We start from the raw sequence: 18,343 nt of genomic DNA, 5'->3' as shown, positions 1-18,343 counted from the left end.
AAATCAAAAAGGAAATATTTTATAAAGGGAGCAGACAGGACCACACCTGGCCAAAATTTACCTCTTTTGAGAACATAAACAGGATTTAAAGAGCATCCTATGTTTTTCTTTGTCTTTGTTGAATGGGGCAAATTTGGCACCATCTGGGCTCCTCACAGCTGTACAATGGCACAGCTATTCCTGTATCATATTCCTGCTAAGCTCACAAGAGTGCCTCTGAAAATCTCACTTAGAATTATTCAAGCTAATGCTTGATGAACTGCTGTGAACTTCAGAACATACTTTTGGTTTTTGTGGTCACTAAGCAGACAGTAAAAATCTGTGGGAAATTATGAGAAAAACTGAATTATTTCCTCAAAATCAGAGAATTTCTAGTGAGTTGGTCTTTTCATTTTGCTTTTGAAGCCTACAATCAGCACAGTTTGTGCACCGACAGAGTTATATACCAAAAAACCCCCTCAACCAACTAAAAACAACCCAGCAAAATATCAATCATAAAAACTGATGCAAGTTAGAGTTGCCTCACAGTCAGGGAAATATTTACAGCTGATAATCTGGACCATATTCCTGTGTTTTGTCCTGGTCCACAGATTTAATTTCATTTACAAAAGACTTGTTGGCAAAAAAGCACTTTACAGTTCTCAACTTACTTGCCTGTTGGATAAATGGTAATGAAAAATCCAACATGTATCTTAAATTGTACAACAGATCCTTTTTACGGCAATAATAGACACTGATGACTTACTGAAGAATCACAGGAGAAATATGGAAAAGCACACTGGACTGATCCTGAACTGAAATCCCTACTTCCAATTATGCTGAACATCTCAATTCAATGGACACAACTAATCCCTCAGTACATTAATTAGTTATGTCCCTCTGTAAGTGGTTCTAATTATTTTACTAAATCAGCAGCAATGCTGCAAACACTCTGTTGTGTTCCTTTAGTCCAGTTATTAACTCATTAAGAGTGGTTCTGGCTTTCCTTGGTAGGACTGGATTCCCATTTATGAAAGGGCAAGGGATGCCCCAGTTTTTAGACTGGAACACAAGATTAAAGCAAATAAATAAAAAAAATATTTACAATTCGTTTTCATAAACTCTTGATTTCTTTGAACTAAGACAGGGGCTACAAAAAAAGCATCATGCCTACATCAAAGTCTCCACCGACACAGGATTTTTTTCCCATTAAGAGGAAATATTTCTACCTATACATGGCAATAAGCCTCTTGTGATAAACCTACATAATCTAGTTCCCTTGAAACCTGAGAGAGAATTGTCTTTGTTCAGCAACTGTCACTACAATCCTCTCTTGAGCCTCAAATCTGTTTCTACTCTTGAGTGCTGTGGGTGGAAACAACTTAATGGCTTGCGCAAAACCATGCCTCTTTTCCAATAACAGTGTAAGCTGGAACAGAACTGTTTTAGAAAAAAACAAGTCTCCAGAACATTTCATATCAGAATTGTTAACCTCAAGCAACTCTTGGTATGCTGTGCAGAGATATGAGCTGGAAGCAGGAGAGCAAAGCCTGGTGAGGGAGCAGGGACATTCTGAATATCAGAGCAATCAAGGAAAGTACTAAGCAGCGATCAATGAGGGTGTGCTCCTGTCCCCACCTGTATGAAGAAATAACTTACCATATAGCAACACAGACTTCACTACTCTTCTCACAGATAGAGGTGATGTTGCAGTTACTCCTGCACTGATGTTGGTTTGAGCAGGTTGTTGCTTTAATGTCACAAAACTTGCATAAGTTTGACATTTTCAGTCCACTCTCCTTATTTCTTTCTACAGGTGATGTAAATTCAGCTTAAGAAAAAAAAAAAAAAGGAAACTCAATAATGGTAGGTGATCAGATTGCCTTATTGCTTATTATGAAGATAAGGTTTTCATCAGCAGCAAACATTTCCTCTTACCTTAAATTAGAAAATCTTTGATCTTTCACAGCTACCAATTTTCTTTACAACAAGGTAAGTGCCACAATGTCAAGACCAGGTTAATCAAAGTGAATTTGAAAAGCGAAATGAATTTCTGTTGACTTCAGAGGGGGCAAAAGTTGCTCCGTAATTTGCAGAATTATGCATTTTCCAAAACCAGTTTGCACTGAAATAGCTCCTCTGCACTCATCCATTTGCATTACTCACAGGCAGTGTGTCTGTGCCCCATGTGTAACACTGCATCATGGTCTATGTGCCACAGTAACTGTGGGTTCCACACTGAGAATGCACATTAGCTGTGTGATATCATTATACCATGGATCAGCATGAATTTTGCAATTTTGTCTTTACTAACCTGAGGCATAACCTAGGTGTCATCCCTAATCTGATTACTGTTTACACAAAAATCACAGAGCTGGAACAGACTTTGAGCTTAAGGTAGATGGCCTGCCAGAGGATGTGGGTAAAACTCAAGCCAGAAATGCAATAGGGCATCTGTGCAGCTCATGTGATCTACTGCAGGAATCTAACTGGGCCAACTGCAGGGGACTTGAACTCAAACTAACTTGCAATGACAGCCTGTCTTGTAGATGCCTGCTTTGACCCAACAGCTACTTTTCTGCACCAAGAAATTGAAGAATTGCATGCTTACTGGTTCTGAGTCTCAGTACTTGCCATCTGCTTCAGTGTGGCAGCAGTAAGGAAAGATATTTTTGTGCCAGTGTTTGAACTTCAGGAAAGATACTTTTAGCTCAAAAACTATTTTGAAAAGACAATGTAACTACAAGGAACAGAAAACGCTGACACAAAATTCTTCCTAAAGCTAAAACGAACATGCAACTATCTGAAGCGGAGCAGACCATCAACAACAGTTTCAGTCTGACTCACTTTGCAATGTAATTGGAAAAGTAGGGTGAACCACTTTGAGGAGATACTGGACCTACATGCAGCACAGCCCTTCTCTTGTAGCCACCTGCGTGTTAAAACTGTTTTCATATTGCTTTCTGTAGCCAAATGTTGCTAGTCAACCCGTAATAGGCAACCAGGGATTTATAATTTCCCCCTCTCTCTACTCAATTAGCTGAGAAATCAATTTTTTCCTTCTAGAACTTCACTTTTTACTACCATTAGACTATTTTACTACAGGAAATAAATACACATGATTTTTCCAGGAGGAAATAAAAGAGCCTCCTGCTAACATTTTCAATTGAGTTCTGAACCATTGTGAAAGATGGAGAGGAAGGTTTTCTTACACATCTTTCTCATCACTAGCATGCTCTGCTACTGACCTAAGGTCTCTGATCTAACAGCCACTATACTCAGTGGCAAAACTTCCAATGGTTTTATGGCATAGAAGAGGATGCTGCACAGAGGGGCGGTTAGGATGAGCTCACTGGGTGTGGCATTGTGCTCCTCCCTGCTTTTGGCTCAAGCAAGAGCTAGCAGTGGTGGCTGTGAGGGCTGCACCTGGCTTAAAGCTGGACTCTGGGAAGACAGATAACAGCACAATAGCTGAGGGCCATAAAACTTACTCAGCAGCTGAGGTCTAGTTGAGCATGCGCCAAGCAAAATACAGCTGGCATGCAAATACTACTATAAGTCAATCATCTTACTCCATAAATAGGGAACAGCCCAGGGTCTGCTGAGCTCTCCTGCACAGCTGTGGGCTGCATGCCAGGATCTCCCCTTGAACAGGGATGCCTCTTGAGGTTGTGAGAATACTCATTGCACTAAATACTCAGTAAGTGAAAGGGGAATAAGCAAGCTGAAACTTTGAAATCTTAGCTAAGTGAGATAAAGGACTGCTTGTGCACATATAATCCTTTAGACCAAAGTTCCTAGCCTGGAACTAGGAACTTAGGTCTAAAGGATCCTAGGTCTGGATCCAGCCACACATGGAAACCACCTGAGAAAGGGGTTTAGAATGCGAGGGGGTCCTTTCTGAACCTCCTCACTCAACATGAGGGTGTCTCTGACAGTTTGTCCCACCTTGTCCTCTATGCAGTAAATAACCAAGTGTATGTTGCCATCAAAGCTTGTTATAGCGCTGTCATGTTTACTATCAAGCTTTGTCAAAATAAACATTGTTACTTTTCCAAGGGAGGTGTGCCACCCCATTTGCAACACTGGGAGCTCTTACATGGGTGAAGAATGCTGGCAGGATTTTATGGGCTGGCAGAATTTTAAGCCCCAGGTAAACATTTCTTGTTCTGTTGTGTTGCAACAACTCCCAGTAGCCATGTGGAGGAACAAAGCCTCATTGAAGCAGGTGTAGTAGGAACTCAGAAGGTCTTGAATGTAGTATTCCATGAAATACATGTCAACACAATCCTCTCTATAGCAAATGGTACATCTCTTCTGGATGGTATACATCTCTTCTTCCTTACCACATGCTGAAGAGAAACTAATAGCTGTCACAACTTATCTAGGTTGCAGTAAGGATTGAAACAACCTGATAGTGAGGGACTGTCCCTCTACCCAGAAAAAACCCCAATCCATAGCGCTAAAAGCCTGGAACGAAAATAGAAATAAATACTGAGGGAGAGGTGAAGTGACTCACCCAAATGTACACAGGAAACCTGTGGCAGGGGTGCTTGCAACTGAGCATGGGGGAAAGGCATCAGCTGCATCTATGCTGCTTTCAGCTCTGAGCTCACATGGCAGCTGTGGCACGATGGTTGCCTGTGCCATGAACATGACTCAGTCCCCTCCAGTGGCCACAGCACTGGAGCCAAGAGCCACATGAAGGTGGGTACTTAGGTAAACTGTTTCAAGCACATTATATTTGTTGAGAGAAAGGGTTTGGTGCCTACGCCATCCCTGGCTGTGCCAGGTTCTACCAAGGCTCACCTACTGGAACAAATGGATGAAAATAATTATGTTTGGACCTCTTCCAAGGAGGGATATCCAACCCAAACTACTTGATTGAAAAAAAAAAAAAAAGAAAGAAAAAAAAAGCCATCTGGAAAGCAGCAATCCCCTCTAAAGTCACAAACCTTAAGTTTCTAAGGTAGGCATTAGTTTAATCACTAGCAACAGTAGCAAAAGGTTGGCCAGTTAGGACCAGGTAATTTCTGATCAGGTTTAATTACTATCAAAAGCTAATGGGGTTTTGGGACTTCCAGAACTGATTACACTTGCATTTTCTCCCCAAAATTCTTCTAACAGAGGCTGACAGATCAGTGACTCTTTCATGCCTCTGGCAGTTCAAATTGTCCAGGTGGACAAATTTTATTCCACATTTGGTTTAAAATGAGACTGCAGTTTACTTTCCCTAAGACTGTCACAATGCTCTAGCAGATGTTGGTCTGTTTGTTATTACTCCTCGGCCTTGTCTCCTGTGATAACCCATCTAGTTCCAAGCTAAAGGCACATTTGATTTTTTCTATCTGATGCTGAAACCACACCCTGCAGATGGCCTGAGAGGAAATCTGGAGTTAGATAGGAACTTTGATGTCACTCTTTGATTACAGACTGCTACTAGACTCTGAGAACTCAGAAATCCTCAAAATATGAGTCTTCTTCCAAGTCACATGAACTCACACCTATCTTTAATCAATAAAGTCCTGCCTGGAGAATGACAAATTGGTAGGATTGTTCCCTAGGAAAGTGTATTCACTCATTCCCTGAGGGACTCATAAGCAAGGAGTGGTTCAGGACCAGCAGACTGCTTCTCTTCTTTTAGTCACTTAAATTCTCACCTCTAAAAATATTTGACTATCCTGCTGCACACCTCATACCACATGAGCCATCACAAGATTTTCTTCTGTTAAGAAAAACAAAGTCACTTGACTACTGTGGACAGAACCAACCTTTCATTTTGCAAGAAAAAAACTGGATGTAATGAAAAAGTTAACAGAGAAATCACATATTTGCAAAGGTGAATGAAGCCCTCCTAAAGTGTGTGCTTGTCTCCTAAAATTTGAATTTGCCACCCACTGTCTAATGTTAAATTTCTTATTTTGATTTCTACAGGAAGCCTAATTCTAGCTTTCCTTGCTTCTTTGTCCATGGAAAGGGCTCCAAATAAAAGACTGTGCTGTCTTGGCTATGAAACTTTCAGCCAACCAGTTCAGCAGAGATCAGCCACTGCGGTTACAATGTATGGAACATGCAAGCCAGCATGTGGACTGGACATTATGGAAGAGACATTAGAGCAGTCCCATTAGAAATATCCACTCCATGGATTCCGGTGGAGCCAGGCTTGCAGAATATCACTACTCTTCTGTGGTTCACATATTTATTTATGATTTCCTAGGACATCATAAACAGGACACCTCAGCCAAAGTCTATTGACTTTGCTTGAAGTGGTTTGCATCTGTTGTCTGTAGATATGTAACTTCTACTGAGGGCTAACGTCGTACTTTACTTTTCTCCTATTTTTAAAATCATTACAGAATTCTCACAAGCTAATAACATTAAATAAAGCCCAAACTAACATGCTGTCTTTTTGGAAATATCTACACTGGAAAACTTTTTATGTCTTCAGATGCATTTCAGAAACAGCAGCCAATTTCTCTTACTCCTATCTTGTAAAATCTTGTCACAGCACTTCTGTTCTCTCATCCAGTGTCTTTGGCACATAAGCAGCAGGCAAATCCCATCCCCCCCCCCCCCCAAAAAAATGCTGAGAGAGACATTGGGATGGGAAGTCAACTACTCAGCTGCTGTGAGATAATTCCATCTGATGGGAGAGACTTGAAGATTTCACTCCACTACATCATGGAAATCTGCCAGGAGGACAATGTCTACATCAGAGAGCTTTGAAGCAGATTGTTCTCATTCTCCCAAAGAGCACAGCTCCATGACATCATATATCTGTGTTTGGAAAGCACAGTAGCAGCTACGAAGAGCATCCAAACTGTACTGTCTTCTCATCCAACAGAAAGACATCAAGTTTTGCCAGGAACTGTACTAAACACAGCATGAATTCTGTTTTGACTACTATCCCCAGCACATGATCTACAGCCCTAGCGGAACTTTGACAGTTATGGAGACACTGCCAGCTTCATTAAATTTGCCTTACACAAATTGATGAATTAATTGCAGGAGTGAGAGAGAGTCAAGGAAAACGCATGATCTGAGTTTTGCTTTCAAGACCTGGACGCATATCCTGATGGGTACTCTTAAATATACTGATTGTGTCCAGTGTGGTAATACAAGGAAGTGAAGATGGAAACATAATCAATCCTAAAGATAAAAAAAATCATGAGTTACAAAATCACAAGACTTGTCAGACAGATCATGGAAATAAAGGAAGGGAAAAAACACAACCAAAAAAAACCCTGAAAAACAAACAAACAAACCCCAAGCAACCAAAAAACACAACTGCTGGGTTCTTCCTTACTTGCCATTGCTGTCTGTGCTCTTAAGAGTGCTTTTTGAGACATGTTTTGAAACTTTGGCCATGAGCAGGAGGGTTGGAATTACCGTCTAACTAGAAAAAAAGACACGATAAAATGAAAATCAATCATTGGGATCCAGGAGGTGGATCTTCAAGAAAAATAGCTGTATTCCTATTACTCATCACAAAATCACAGGAGCTGGCAACACTGCAGATCACCTAGTAACTCCCATCACAACAGGGAGGGTTTCATAAGGTTACTTCAGGGTAACCCTATGAAATATGTATTTTCAGTTTTTCAGTTGCAGCTACCATTTCTAAGCTTAATGTCCTCTGAGCTGAAATGGAGTGTCACTGGTACATACTCCTATTTTCACTATGTGAGTATGAGCTCACAGTGCTCACACTATCTTAGACACAGCTTCAGGTGCAGTCCTTTATCTCAACCATGAGCTACCCCAGCAGGATTACCATGGGTACAGGACTTTCATGCTTTTGTGACTGTTTCTATTAAGATTAACAACAATGATTATCAAGAGTGCTGAGACAGCCTCTGTAAAGCCAAACATGTGCTATCTTTTACGTACAACTAAAATATGTCAGAGGAAAACAGGTTCCATGAATGTTTAACTACCCCTGTGGCAGGACTCCAGGAAACCACATTCCTATGGATTGGTCTGCAGAATCTCTCAGCCTCGATCTTTATCATACACAGTCACAGATCACTGACTACCACAGAGCACAACAGCTGCCTTAGTCAGTACTTAAAGTTGTGCCCTTGAGTGTACTGATTGCACTTTTGCAAATTTCAGAGGCTCAGCAATGGATAAAAGCCAAAATAATGTCCTGTTTTAACACAGTACTTTGTGAACTACTTGGAGGAGATGCACCTCATGGCCTCCCCCTGTCATGTAAAGGCTTTTGACCACTGTATGAAAAAAAATGCAAGTCTCACCTATCACACCAAAGAATGATTTGGTGGGACCCACAGGTTTTTTGAGGTTTGTGTGACTGGCTCTTCAGCCATGACTGAGAAGTATGCTAGGAAACAAGAGAGCAGACTGGGTAAGCCATGTTGACCAGCTAGACCTAGGCAAGAGTAGTTTGGCCACCCCCAGCTGAAGGAAGGCCAAGGCAGAAGAAAGGAAAGACAGAAAACCACTGATGACATGCACTGAATTTGGGAAACCACCATTTCTCACCTACCAGCAGGCAAGGTATAGGGGAAGGTACATGCAGAGGGAGAAGACAAAAGGAAAAGGAGCAGGAGTTGGAAAATTTCATTTAACTTGCCTCTGCAGTAGAAGTGCCTGGCTTTTAACAGCAAGTGGAACTGGCAAAACTTTGCTGCAGGGATTGCTGCAGGCATTGACACAGACACAGAATCAAATCTGACAGGAGCTGGGGGAAGGGACACAACCAGAGAAAAAAAGAGAAGGAACAGCACACTGGAGATCCTAAAGATTAAGATAATTTTTGTATTTAAAGTATTAAAATACCACTATTTTTATCCACTATTTCCAAAATGAGTGATCTTTAGCAGTTTTAATCATGGGCTAGGCTCTTCTCTCTGGTACAGGGCACAGCAGTGCCTCAAACATGCCTAAGAACAGAGCTCGCTGTCGTGACTCTGACTGACAGCAGTGCAGGTGAGAGGAGACTCCAGCTCAGCACTTAAAATAGAAGTGTGAAAGCATTCTGAAAACATTATTGTGATGCCTCCAATAATGAGATAGATTTTCACCTGCAGATCCTTAACTTGCAGTGCATTTTCTGGCCACTATTTAGCACTCCATGGCTGGTGGAACAAAAGAATACTGTCTCCAAGCAAAGAGGCTGAAAAAAATCTAAATGATGGCTTCCCATAGGGCACTTAAATTGACATTTCATCTTCTCCTGACTGTAACCCACAGCCTCCCTAACAAAGCCCACAGGAATGGGGAACCATACGTGATATAACAGCAATTTCAATTTATTCAATTATGACTACAGGGTCTAGGTTTTTTCCTGCATAATGCATTGAGTTTGGAATTTACTGGAAGTTGTCTTCAGTGGTTAACCCCTCCTGGGACTTCAAATACACAATGGACATCGAACACAGCAATGTTTATCTGGTTCTCAAGATTAGCAAAACCAGCTTTCCTGCTTTGTTGGAATAAGCATGATTCATGGTTTAGAACTGACATTTGCATAACTAACTCTGACCTGTGCACTAAGAAGCATATTCTGCATCTAAACCTCCTTTTGTATTCTTCTCTGCTCAGTGAAAGCTGTCATTACTTCACTTGAAACAGAGCTGAAAGAGTATAAACACTTCAGCTTTGTACAAATATTATTTTTCCAACTTCTATGTTCTGAAAATAGACAGCAGTCATTCAAGCATAATATAGTTATTTCTGTGATATTTTTTCATGACAGATGAGGCTCTGTGGAAGACCCCCTAACATTTCGAACATACATAATTAGGAACAATTCTGACTTAGAAAAACACAAATATGCCTCTAGTCTCTGCTACAGAAGAACCTTGCCCATGCAAGGTTCCAAAAACCCATGCAATTGTACCTTCTATGCAGGTTGAATGGAGTTTCTGAACCCATTGCATCTCTTCCCTCAGTCAGTCAAGAAAGCCTGTTTATAGTAACCTGCTTCTCTCCACTCCTGTTCCCTCAGTAGTCACACCACTGCCTGCCTGCTTCAAACTATGATAGAGCTCTTAATTCTTCATAATAGCAATGGGGAAGGTGAATCATTTGTCCTGATGGAGGCACATATTGCCTCCGAAAGCTTAATTTATATTTCTTCCCCTTATGTCTCTTATGACAAAAGTAATGAGGAACATCCATCTTAAAGAGCCATTTACCCTGTTTTCAAGGATCTATTTATTAAACTTCCAGTTTCCAACAGGGAAATTCAGAAGCCCACCCAGTACAGGTGGAACAGAATTTATTTGCTAAAAATGTTATGGCTAAGCTATTTCTATTAGCCATGAAGTATTCCACAGAGACACACCCTGGCACCTCAGTTTATCTGCAAGGCCACTGAATGTGCTCAATTTCACATATGAACTGAAAGGCCCATAAGACCATAAAAGAAACTGATCGTATTCTTAAGGTAACAGTGCTGCTTATTGGGAGGCATCACCTTCTTACTTACAAGCAGTTCTAAATGCCTGTCTTGGGATATCTGCTTAAGGCAAAGGCAATCTTGTCTGCCTTTTTAGGTGCATCCTCACTGGACAGGCTACAGGTGGGAGGAAAGCAGAGAAGTTTTGAAGTCTATGTCTCAGATCAAGGGACTGCATCTTCTGCTAAACTTCTGGGCACTGGAACACATTAGGATCCACGGTACAGGCAAAGAGGCAAATTTCAAAAGTGCTAGGAGCTTCCTGCTGTATGGCATTGCCAAACCCTATCATCCTTCCCATGGGGAATTGCAGCTGTGGTTCTTCTGATGGACAGAATTGGTGGGCACATTGGTACAGTTTCTATTTTTCCCTTACAATGACAACTGCTGCAGAGAGCTGCTGTGCAGAGGGAGCCCTGCCCTCAACTTCCATAGACCATGCACCACCAAAGACACATAGAAATCAAATATAGTAACATACTTGCCTGGCCAAACACTCACAAATGACACTCCTACAGGACTTTACTCTTATTTAGTGTAAGGCCTCATCCTGCCTAACTTTCTGAATAGCTACAAGTAACTAAGCACTGGCCTGGCAGACACACACCATCACATGAGTTCATCGCAATTAATTAAAAGGGTGGAGGTTTTAAGGTTTTTATCAAATCCTGCTAAAGCTGGATCCTGTTAAGTTTCCTCAGTACAGGCTGTATTAGGAACAAGTCTAGTCAGACTCAAAATTGAGACTTACCACACATAAAGTAGTTGTGGTTTATTCAATTCCTTTAAAATCAGCTATAAGCTCAAGAGGTCTGAATTCTGTGTGTGAAAAAAGCTTTTGTGTAACTTGATTATCTATTTGCAGCATTTTCAGCAGTAATAAGGAAGGCTGGATAGATAGCAGAAAATAATCTCTTCCAAATGCAAAATGGAAATTATTTGAAGACTGTTCTCTACACTGGCAGCATACAGAAACTCAGGTGGCAAAAAGCCAAATCTTTCTGCTGAAACTACAATTAACTCTCTCTAGTTAACCCTTGCTACAGCTAAACTCCTGCCAAATGTATATCCTCTACTGTATTCAAAAGAGCACACTAAGATTAAAAAATAGAGGAAGCTGTGAAAATACTAACTAGAAGCTGCCATGGCTTGCCAAGAGTTAATACAGGTGGGCAGATATTTATTAATACTGTTTGTTCACTCAGAAGACTGGCAGGCACTTCCAAACCCTCTCTGGTCTCAGAGACCTACCTCCAGGAAAGGTTATGAGAATATGTTACTTTGGGGGAAGACTTCTGCTTGCTTTTTAAAGTAGTGAAAATGAAGCACAGACATAAAGACTGTGACAAATCACACAAAACAGGAAATTCAAAGCTACGTCTGACTCCCACAGGTTCCCTTTGATACAGCCAGGTTGCTCTGTGAATCAGAAAAAGTATCACTCCTGTATTTGCTATTTTATACTTTTAATTCTCATTTTTATTAGCTTTACTAGTATGCCCTAAAAACTACTGACACACACTTTCCTGACAGGTTTAGAAGCCAGAAATACATACCCATCTTCCCTTTTGAAAGGCTCCTGCCACATGCAGCTTTACAGAGCCCTCATCAGATCCCTCCTTTGGGGATGCCACTGCAAAGGCCTGCTCACACACACATCTGACATCTTCATTTTAATGTTCCTTTCTGATGTACAGAAACAGCATATTTTGAGAACAACAATTGTCTGCCTCATGGAGAAATCCTCAGACCATTTTTCAGAAAAATGACAAATTTGTTTCTAAAGCATTGTGAACACAACAGATCTTCCCTTTTTCCCTTTTTTTCCTGCCTCTCTAGTGAGGCTATATAGGAATATCTGCACAAAGAATTTTGAAAAAAACATCAGTCACATTCCCCTGCTCGTTATTTGTTCACACCCCTCATTGCACTTTCTCCTGCCTCCCAGAGGAATCAGACCGCACCTTACCACACCTCCCTCCCCCTCCAAAGGCCAGCCTGACCTAGAAGAGCTCTCCAGTCTAGACATCTATCTGACAGCACAAACACAATGAAGAATGTGGTATGAGGAGTGGCAACCCACAGCTGGGGAAAGGCAAAACTGCATATTTCAGCTGCAGCAGCAAGAGCAAAGTCTCTGTGGATCTATGGCTGGAGCTACTTCTGGGGAAAGGTCAGGCTGCCCAGCATGCCAGGGACATGGGGGACCTGCCTTCTGCTGCTGTCTCCAACCCACAGTCTGCTTTCAAATGTTACATACTCTGAGACAGATGTCACAGTCCTTCCAGGAGAGGAAACAGGGGCTCTGCACTTAGTCTTTTCTGCCAGGCATCAGCACTGCAAGGGCAGATGGGATTTGCTTAGGACTCATCAGCATGGCTTATGATGCTTTGGGGAGCATTCCAAGGACTGATGTTTCTTCCCAGACACATCTGCAGAAGCACCTCAGGCTTCATAGTTGTTTAAATCCACTGTAAAAGTGGATTCAAGGTTATTTGGATTTTGAAGTATAGAAAAAGGACTTTTGGTGTCTCATGTTAACATTGCACAGGAGACATTTGAGAAGACAGGTACTACTCTCTGTGACTGTTTCTTCAGCAGTACAGAGACCTACCAGATGCCTCCTCTTCACAGGATGCTGGAAGAGTCAGAACAGTCTTGTCTTTAGAATACAATTTTTTTAAGAGGAAGGATATTAAAGGGACAGAGAGTATGTGAAACACATATATCCTCTGTCTGACGTGAAGTATTTGATTTTGCTGCAGTTCTGAAATGTGAACACAAAAAATAAAATTCAACCAGTCTCACCCCAATTCTGCTTTGTTTCAGGGGAAAAGTGTGATGAATATTTACCTGAAACTACCACAAGTCTGGGAAAACACTCTGTAAACCCAGACAAAAGTTTTACCTTCTTTCTGAAACTTCTGCTGAATTGCAACTTGTATCTCTGATTTCAAATATCCTGCTTCTGACTACAATTCCTTTCTCTAAACTGGAATCAAGAGCCTGTAGACCAACGAACAAAACTTTAGTCAAACAAAGCCAAACCCAAATAATGGATTTGGGATTTAAGAAAAAAAAAGTAAATCAAAAGCAATCTTAAAATATAATACAGTAATTGGAATGGGTTGCATCTGTTCAAATATCAGTTTAAGCATCACATTTACAAGCAGGAAATACTGCAGCATTATGAAGCACAAGGGGCAGAAACAGCATGAGTAAGACATAAAAGGATTTTATGTCCAATGGCATGGTTTGGAGCAGGTAAATCGCAGGCCTGCCATGCAGTGTTCTAATCTCACCTAGGCAGAGATTTGAACAGAAGTTTCTCACTCTTTTCCATGCCCAGCTCCATAGTGAGCCTCCGCACTGGCATTCACAAGTGCACCTTTTGTGCCAGCTGTGAGTCAGGGGGTGCTTTGTGCCTCCAACCAGAACCCACATTCTTCAGGCATGATCTCAGCAACCTGGACAGCCAGGATTGGAGCTGACAGAGCAATCTGGCTTTGGCCACAGCTCCTGAGGCCACCTTAAACAAGGATGAGGTCTGCACGGCAAGAATCTCTATCTGCACAACAGAAAACTCTGTGTGTGCACTGGTTGCTGCTGAAACAAACCAGAATTTCTGTGGTGTTTTGTAACACTCCAGTAAGTGTGGGGAGAAGCTGTGTGCACACAAAGGCTCACAGCTGACCAATCAAAATAAGCATTTAAATGGATTAACCAGACAACTGTTCTTTCAAACTTCCAATTGTTACACAGCTACATAAATCAGAGGGATTTATAAATATTTGTTTTTCCAGATAAAAGGAGGATATTAGTGGGATTTTTTTAAGTGAATTCACTGCCACTATCTGTCCCTCCAGCCATCAATGAACAAACAAGAAAACAAAACAAAAACAAGGATGTTATGCATGCAAAAATTGTAGTAACAATTATAAAATTGTTACCTGGGGATTTTGGTTTAAGCTTAATATAAAAAGACAACTTATTAATGTAAGCAGCATAAAAGACCTGATTTTATTTAGGTTTTTGAAGACCTCTGATCTTGAGGAATATTTGAGAGATCTGGAATTTAAGTTAAGGCACAGCCCATGCCTAGAGGATACCATTATGGTACTAGTTTACAATATAATCTACCGATTATGATAAGACAGAATTCTATGCAATTTCTTTCTCTAGAACTGAATATAATCCATCATTGCTAGTCTATTTGAAAAACTGTTTCCAAATAAGAAGACTCATTTAACAAGTCCACATCCTTAGCACACACACAGAGGCTCCTCTGTCAGCTACTGATGGGCAAACATGTTTATGCGGAAGCTCTGTTCAGAGCTCCTTTTTACTGTGAGAAGCCATTTTCCTTCAGGAAAATGGTGCTTATGAACCATTCTGTCCCCACACAGCAAGTTCTGAATGACAGATTCAGGAAAACAGTATTAAAAAGAAATTACTCTCCTTCATAATCCATCAGCTCAGCTAAAATAGTAAATCAGAGAAAAGTTAGACACAAATGTAATCCCCTAGGAGTAGAATCACTTTGAATAGATTTGAAGAAAAATACACATCCTTCTCAAATTCAGCAGCTTGGATGGTTATATTTGTCTCTGTCAAGTTACATGCAAAGAAGCAGAATAATAGAATTCAATACCCTGGGGACGTGCTATCTTGATAGAGGCATCTAACTTCCACAACTATTAATGGGAATTACGTACTGAGTATTGAGAAAAGGGCATATGCATAAAAGTACACACTTCTAATGACATTCAACCTTAGGAAAACTTTCTTTTTCAGGCTTCTGTTGCAAAGACCCTACTGCTGTGGCACACTGTTAGTGAGTTACCAGATTTCTTGGTAAAGAACTATCTCTCTCAACAAAGCAGCATCTCCTTTGTCTGCCAGAGGTAAATTTGCTAACACATCTCCCAGGTGTTAGCTGCTCCTTTTCATGCATTTGCAAATTACTCCCCCCAATTACCTCTGAGTCTGTGAATCACTAGCTGGCAATACCACCCTGCTGAAATAATGGCACAAAATAAGGACTCCTTCATTTCTATCTGAGGTTGAAATTTTACTGGGCTTAAAGAAAAATAAAGGCCATGACTATAACCTGCCCATTCTGAAATAAATAAGTGTTTCACCCATAAATACCTCTCTTTAATTTTCACTGAAAGGTCCTTATCTTTGCCATAATTTCTAAATCACATGCAAAGAGAATTCATTCAGTATATCATAAAACTGAGTATTTTAAGGACACCTGAATCTATATGAGTGCATGGTCCACCCACATTAAAAAAAATTAACTGTGGACGCTAAAAGACCTTCATGTAGGAACACAACACTCCTCATTCCATACAACAACACATTACTCACTGCTTGCAGCACCCAGCCCCTACCAGGGCTTGCATTACAATGTAAGGGGAGGACATTCCCACATTAGGTGCTGCTCAGCAGGAAGGGACTTGCCAATCTAAAATGTTTAATCTACCTGCCTGAAGATATGTGAGGGACTGCAGGTCCTTACACTTCATTTATTATGAGGTAGAATATAATTGTAAATTTGAAATGTACACATCAAGTTGGATTTCCAGGGTTTTCCCCTCCCAGTTGCTTTATGTAATAGTTGTTTACTCTAAATCCACTATTTCAGTCCTCCAGCTATCTCTTCAGTAATTCTTAAGACCATAATCTTCCACCAGGACTCCAAGACAGCATATACACTTGCAAGCTTGTTTAAAAGAAACATTGCAAAGAAAAGACTAATTTAAGTCTCTAAGAAACAATTCCTTCCATTGAAGAGGAAGCTGGGAAGAGATAAGACAGAATCACAAGAGCAAGTGTGCCAAGCAGCAGCTCAGAACCTACCACTACCTCTCAATTTTCATCTGAATACATCAAACTTCATCCAGTTACTTCAATCATTTTTTTTCCTAACAACTAAGAACTGTGAAAAGCAAGATATAATGACACTTGATAAATTTTTAACCAGTGCAGTTCATTTCTGGCATTATGTTCCTCTGCTACTACATAATGTTCCTGCCACTGCAGGACAGAAGTTGTTTATTGTCACATATTTGAGTAAATTTAATAGGATAAGATCTTCACCAGATGCTGTGATTTTTGAGTGTTGCTATGTCAACTTATACTCATTGATGTTTAATATTTTAGAGCCATCAAATGTTTCTGGATATTGGTCATCATCATCCTTAATCTGGAGGGCACTTATTCAACTGTACAAATCAGTAGGAGTCTGCAGGATGTCTAAGGGCTTCTATGAAATGCCTTGATCTTTTTAATCAAATGCCAAGTGGATTAATAATTACATCATGAAAATACTATTTCAACAACTGTCATTGAGGAAGCTGTGCATAACATGGTCATAGCAGCCGAGCCACTCAGCATCCCTCAAACACCACGAGCCAGTTACATGCTTTGTTATGGTTTCTGGCAAAACTGCTCAGTGACATGGGCAGCTCATTCTCTAAACCTGTCACTTTGGCATTTCTCACAAACACTGCACTCATGTACAACACAGTTTGTTTTTAAAAGTGCTCTCATAAGGCAAAACTATTCCAAGCTTTCCCAACACAGTAATAGCTTAGACTATACCAGAGGAAAGTGTTCCATAGCAATAGAGACATTTTTTAAATTCCTTGGATGTAAAATTTTATAACTCATGCATATTTGAAATATCCTCATACAACATTAGTTAGCAGAGCAGTTTAACTGTTTTGTTACTCCTGGAGATGCTAGTCTTAACTCTGAGAGGGATGTGAGTGATACCAGCCTGGAGGTGGAAACCTGCTGCATCAAAGATTCAAAGGTTACAAGAGCCCTGTGACTCTACGGATGGTATTCCCAGTCTGGCCTTCTGAAAGTGAAGCCATTCCACCCAGCTAATTTTGCAAAGCCCTAACTTACCTGGGTATGTGTTTAACAAGCCAAACACTGTCTTAATTTAGAGATTCACATTGGAAAGTCTATCACATGCCTTGGCCATACTCTGATAATGAAAGTATCCTGTCTGCTAAAAATGCACCCCTTGTGTCTGGGGTGGTTTCATTCACCTACAGCTTCCATTTTTCAGAACAGATGCTTTTTCACCTTTCAAAATATCGTCCCCCATGGAGTCTAAAACATCAAGTTAGCACAGCTTAAAACCCTATTTTCCACCAACTAACTGTGGCAAACTTCCACTTGAGCTCTGCTACCTACAGCTAAGCATTCTGGCAGAGCAGATTCAGCTAGGCTGCACTACCTTAACTGTGCCTTAAGGCAAATTATCCCAGTTAGTGGTGTTTATGTTATTTATGGTAACTTAACAAGGCATGGCAAAGTGCCTGCATATCTGACCAATCTAACCAACCATATCTCATATCCAGCCAGAGAACAGCAGCTGTGGGTACTATTCCTAATTCTTTAGCCCTTCCTTTATCCAAAACCACAACAATCCATCATGTTGAAAAAGCAGGAAATTATTAACATTAAACTCTCACCTGAAAATGCAAAAGAGACAGCATGATTCCAAACAAACAGTACCTCCTCCTTCCTTACCCACTGCAGGCTAAGGACAATAGAGTAGAAATTGATGCCCTGGTAAAAGCAAACTACATCTCATTTCCAAAAGCACAGTGGAAACTTAAATCAAAATCCACTTTTTAAAGGGAAAAGTGATGATTGTATGGGCAGTCTAAGTACTCATGCCAAGCAACAGCTTGGAAAAGCAGGTATCAGTGCTTTCTATTTCTAGGCATGTGGTTATGATAGTGGTAAATGTGCCTTGTCATTAGCTTTCAAGAGTAAGATACTTTAAATAATTAGTGGTTTGCTTCTAGCATTTGCTACCCACCTTCACCCATGAGAAGGCCAGCAAGTTTCTGCCTTCAAATCACCAGTAGGTACACGCCTGATAATCACACTATGAGCCACCAGAAGAAA

At 40.7% G+C, this 18,343-nt stretch overlaps 1 protein-coding gene across 3 annotated transcripts in view; it reads right to left on the bottom strand.

Annotated features, from left to right (window-relative positions):
* The window catches only part of TGFBR2 (transforming growth factor beta receptor 2), a 58,750-nt gene that overhangs the window by 29,573 nt on the left and 10,834 nt on the right, over positions 1 to 18,343 (bottom strand). For all 3 annotated transcript variants that reach the window (XM_054273822.1, XM_054273823.1, XM_054273824.1), the window contains exon 2: positions 1,639 to 1,810. In XM_054273822.1, coding sequence (XP_054129797.1) covers positions 1,639 to 1,810 — 172 coding nt within the window. The remainder of the gene's footprint in view (positions 1 to 1,638; positions 1,811 to 18,343) is intronic.

Source organism: Melozone crissalis, unplaced genomic scaffold, assembly GCF_028551555.1.
Source record: "Melozone crissalis strain CALT ecotype California unplaced genomic scaffold, PUWL_Pcris_2 ptg000016l_1, whole genome shotgun sequence".
Taxonomy (NCBI): domain Eukaryota; kingdom Metazoa; phylum Chordata; class Aves; order Passeriformes; family Passerellidae; genus Melozone; species Melozone crissalis.
The sequence above is the reverse complement of the archived record's forward strand: the minus strand, read 5'-3'. Positions and strand labels throughout refer to the sequence as shown.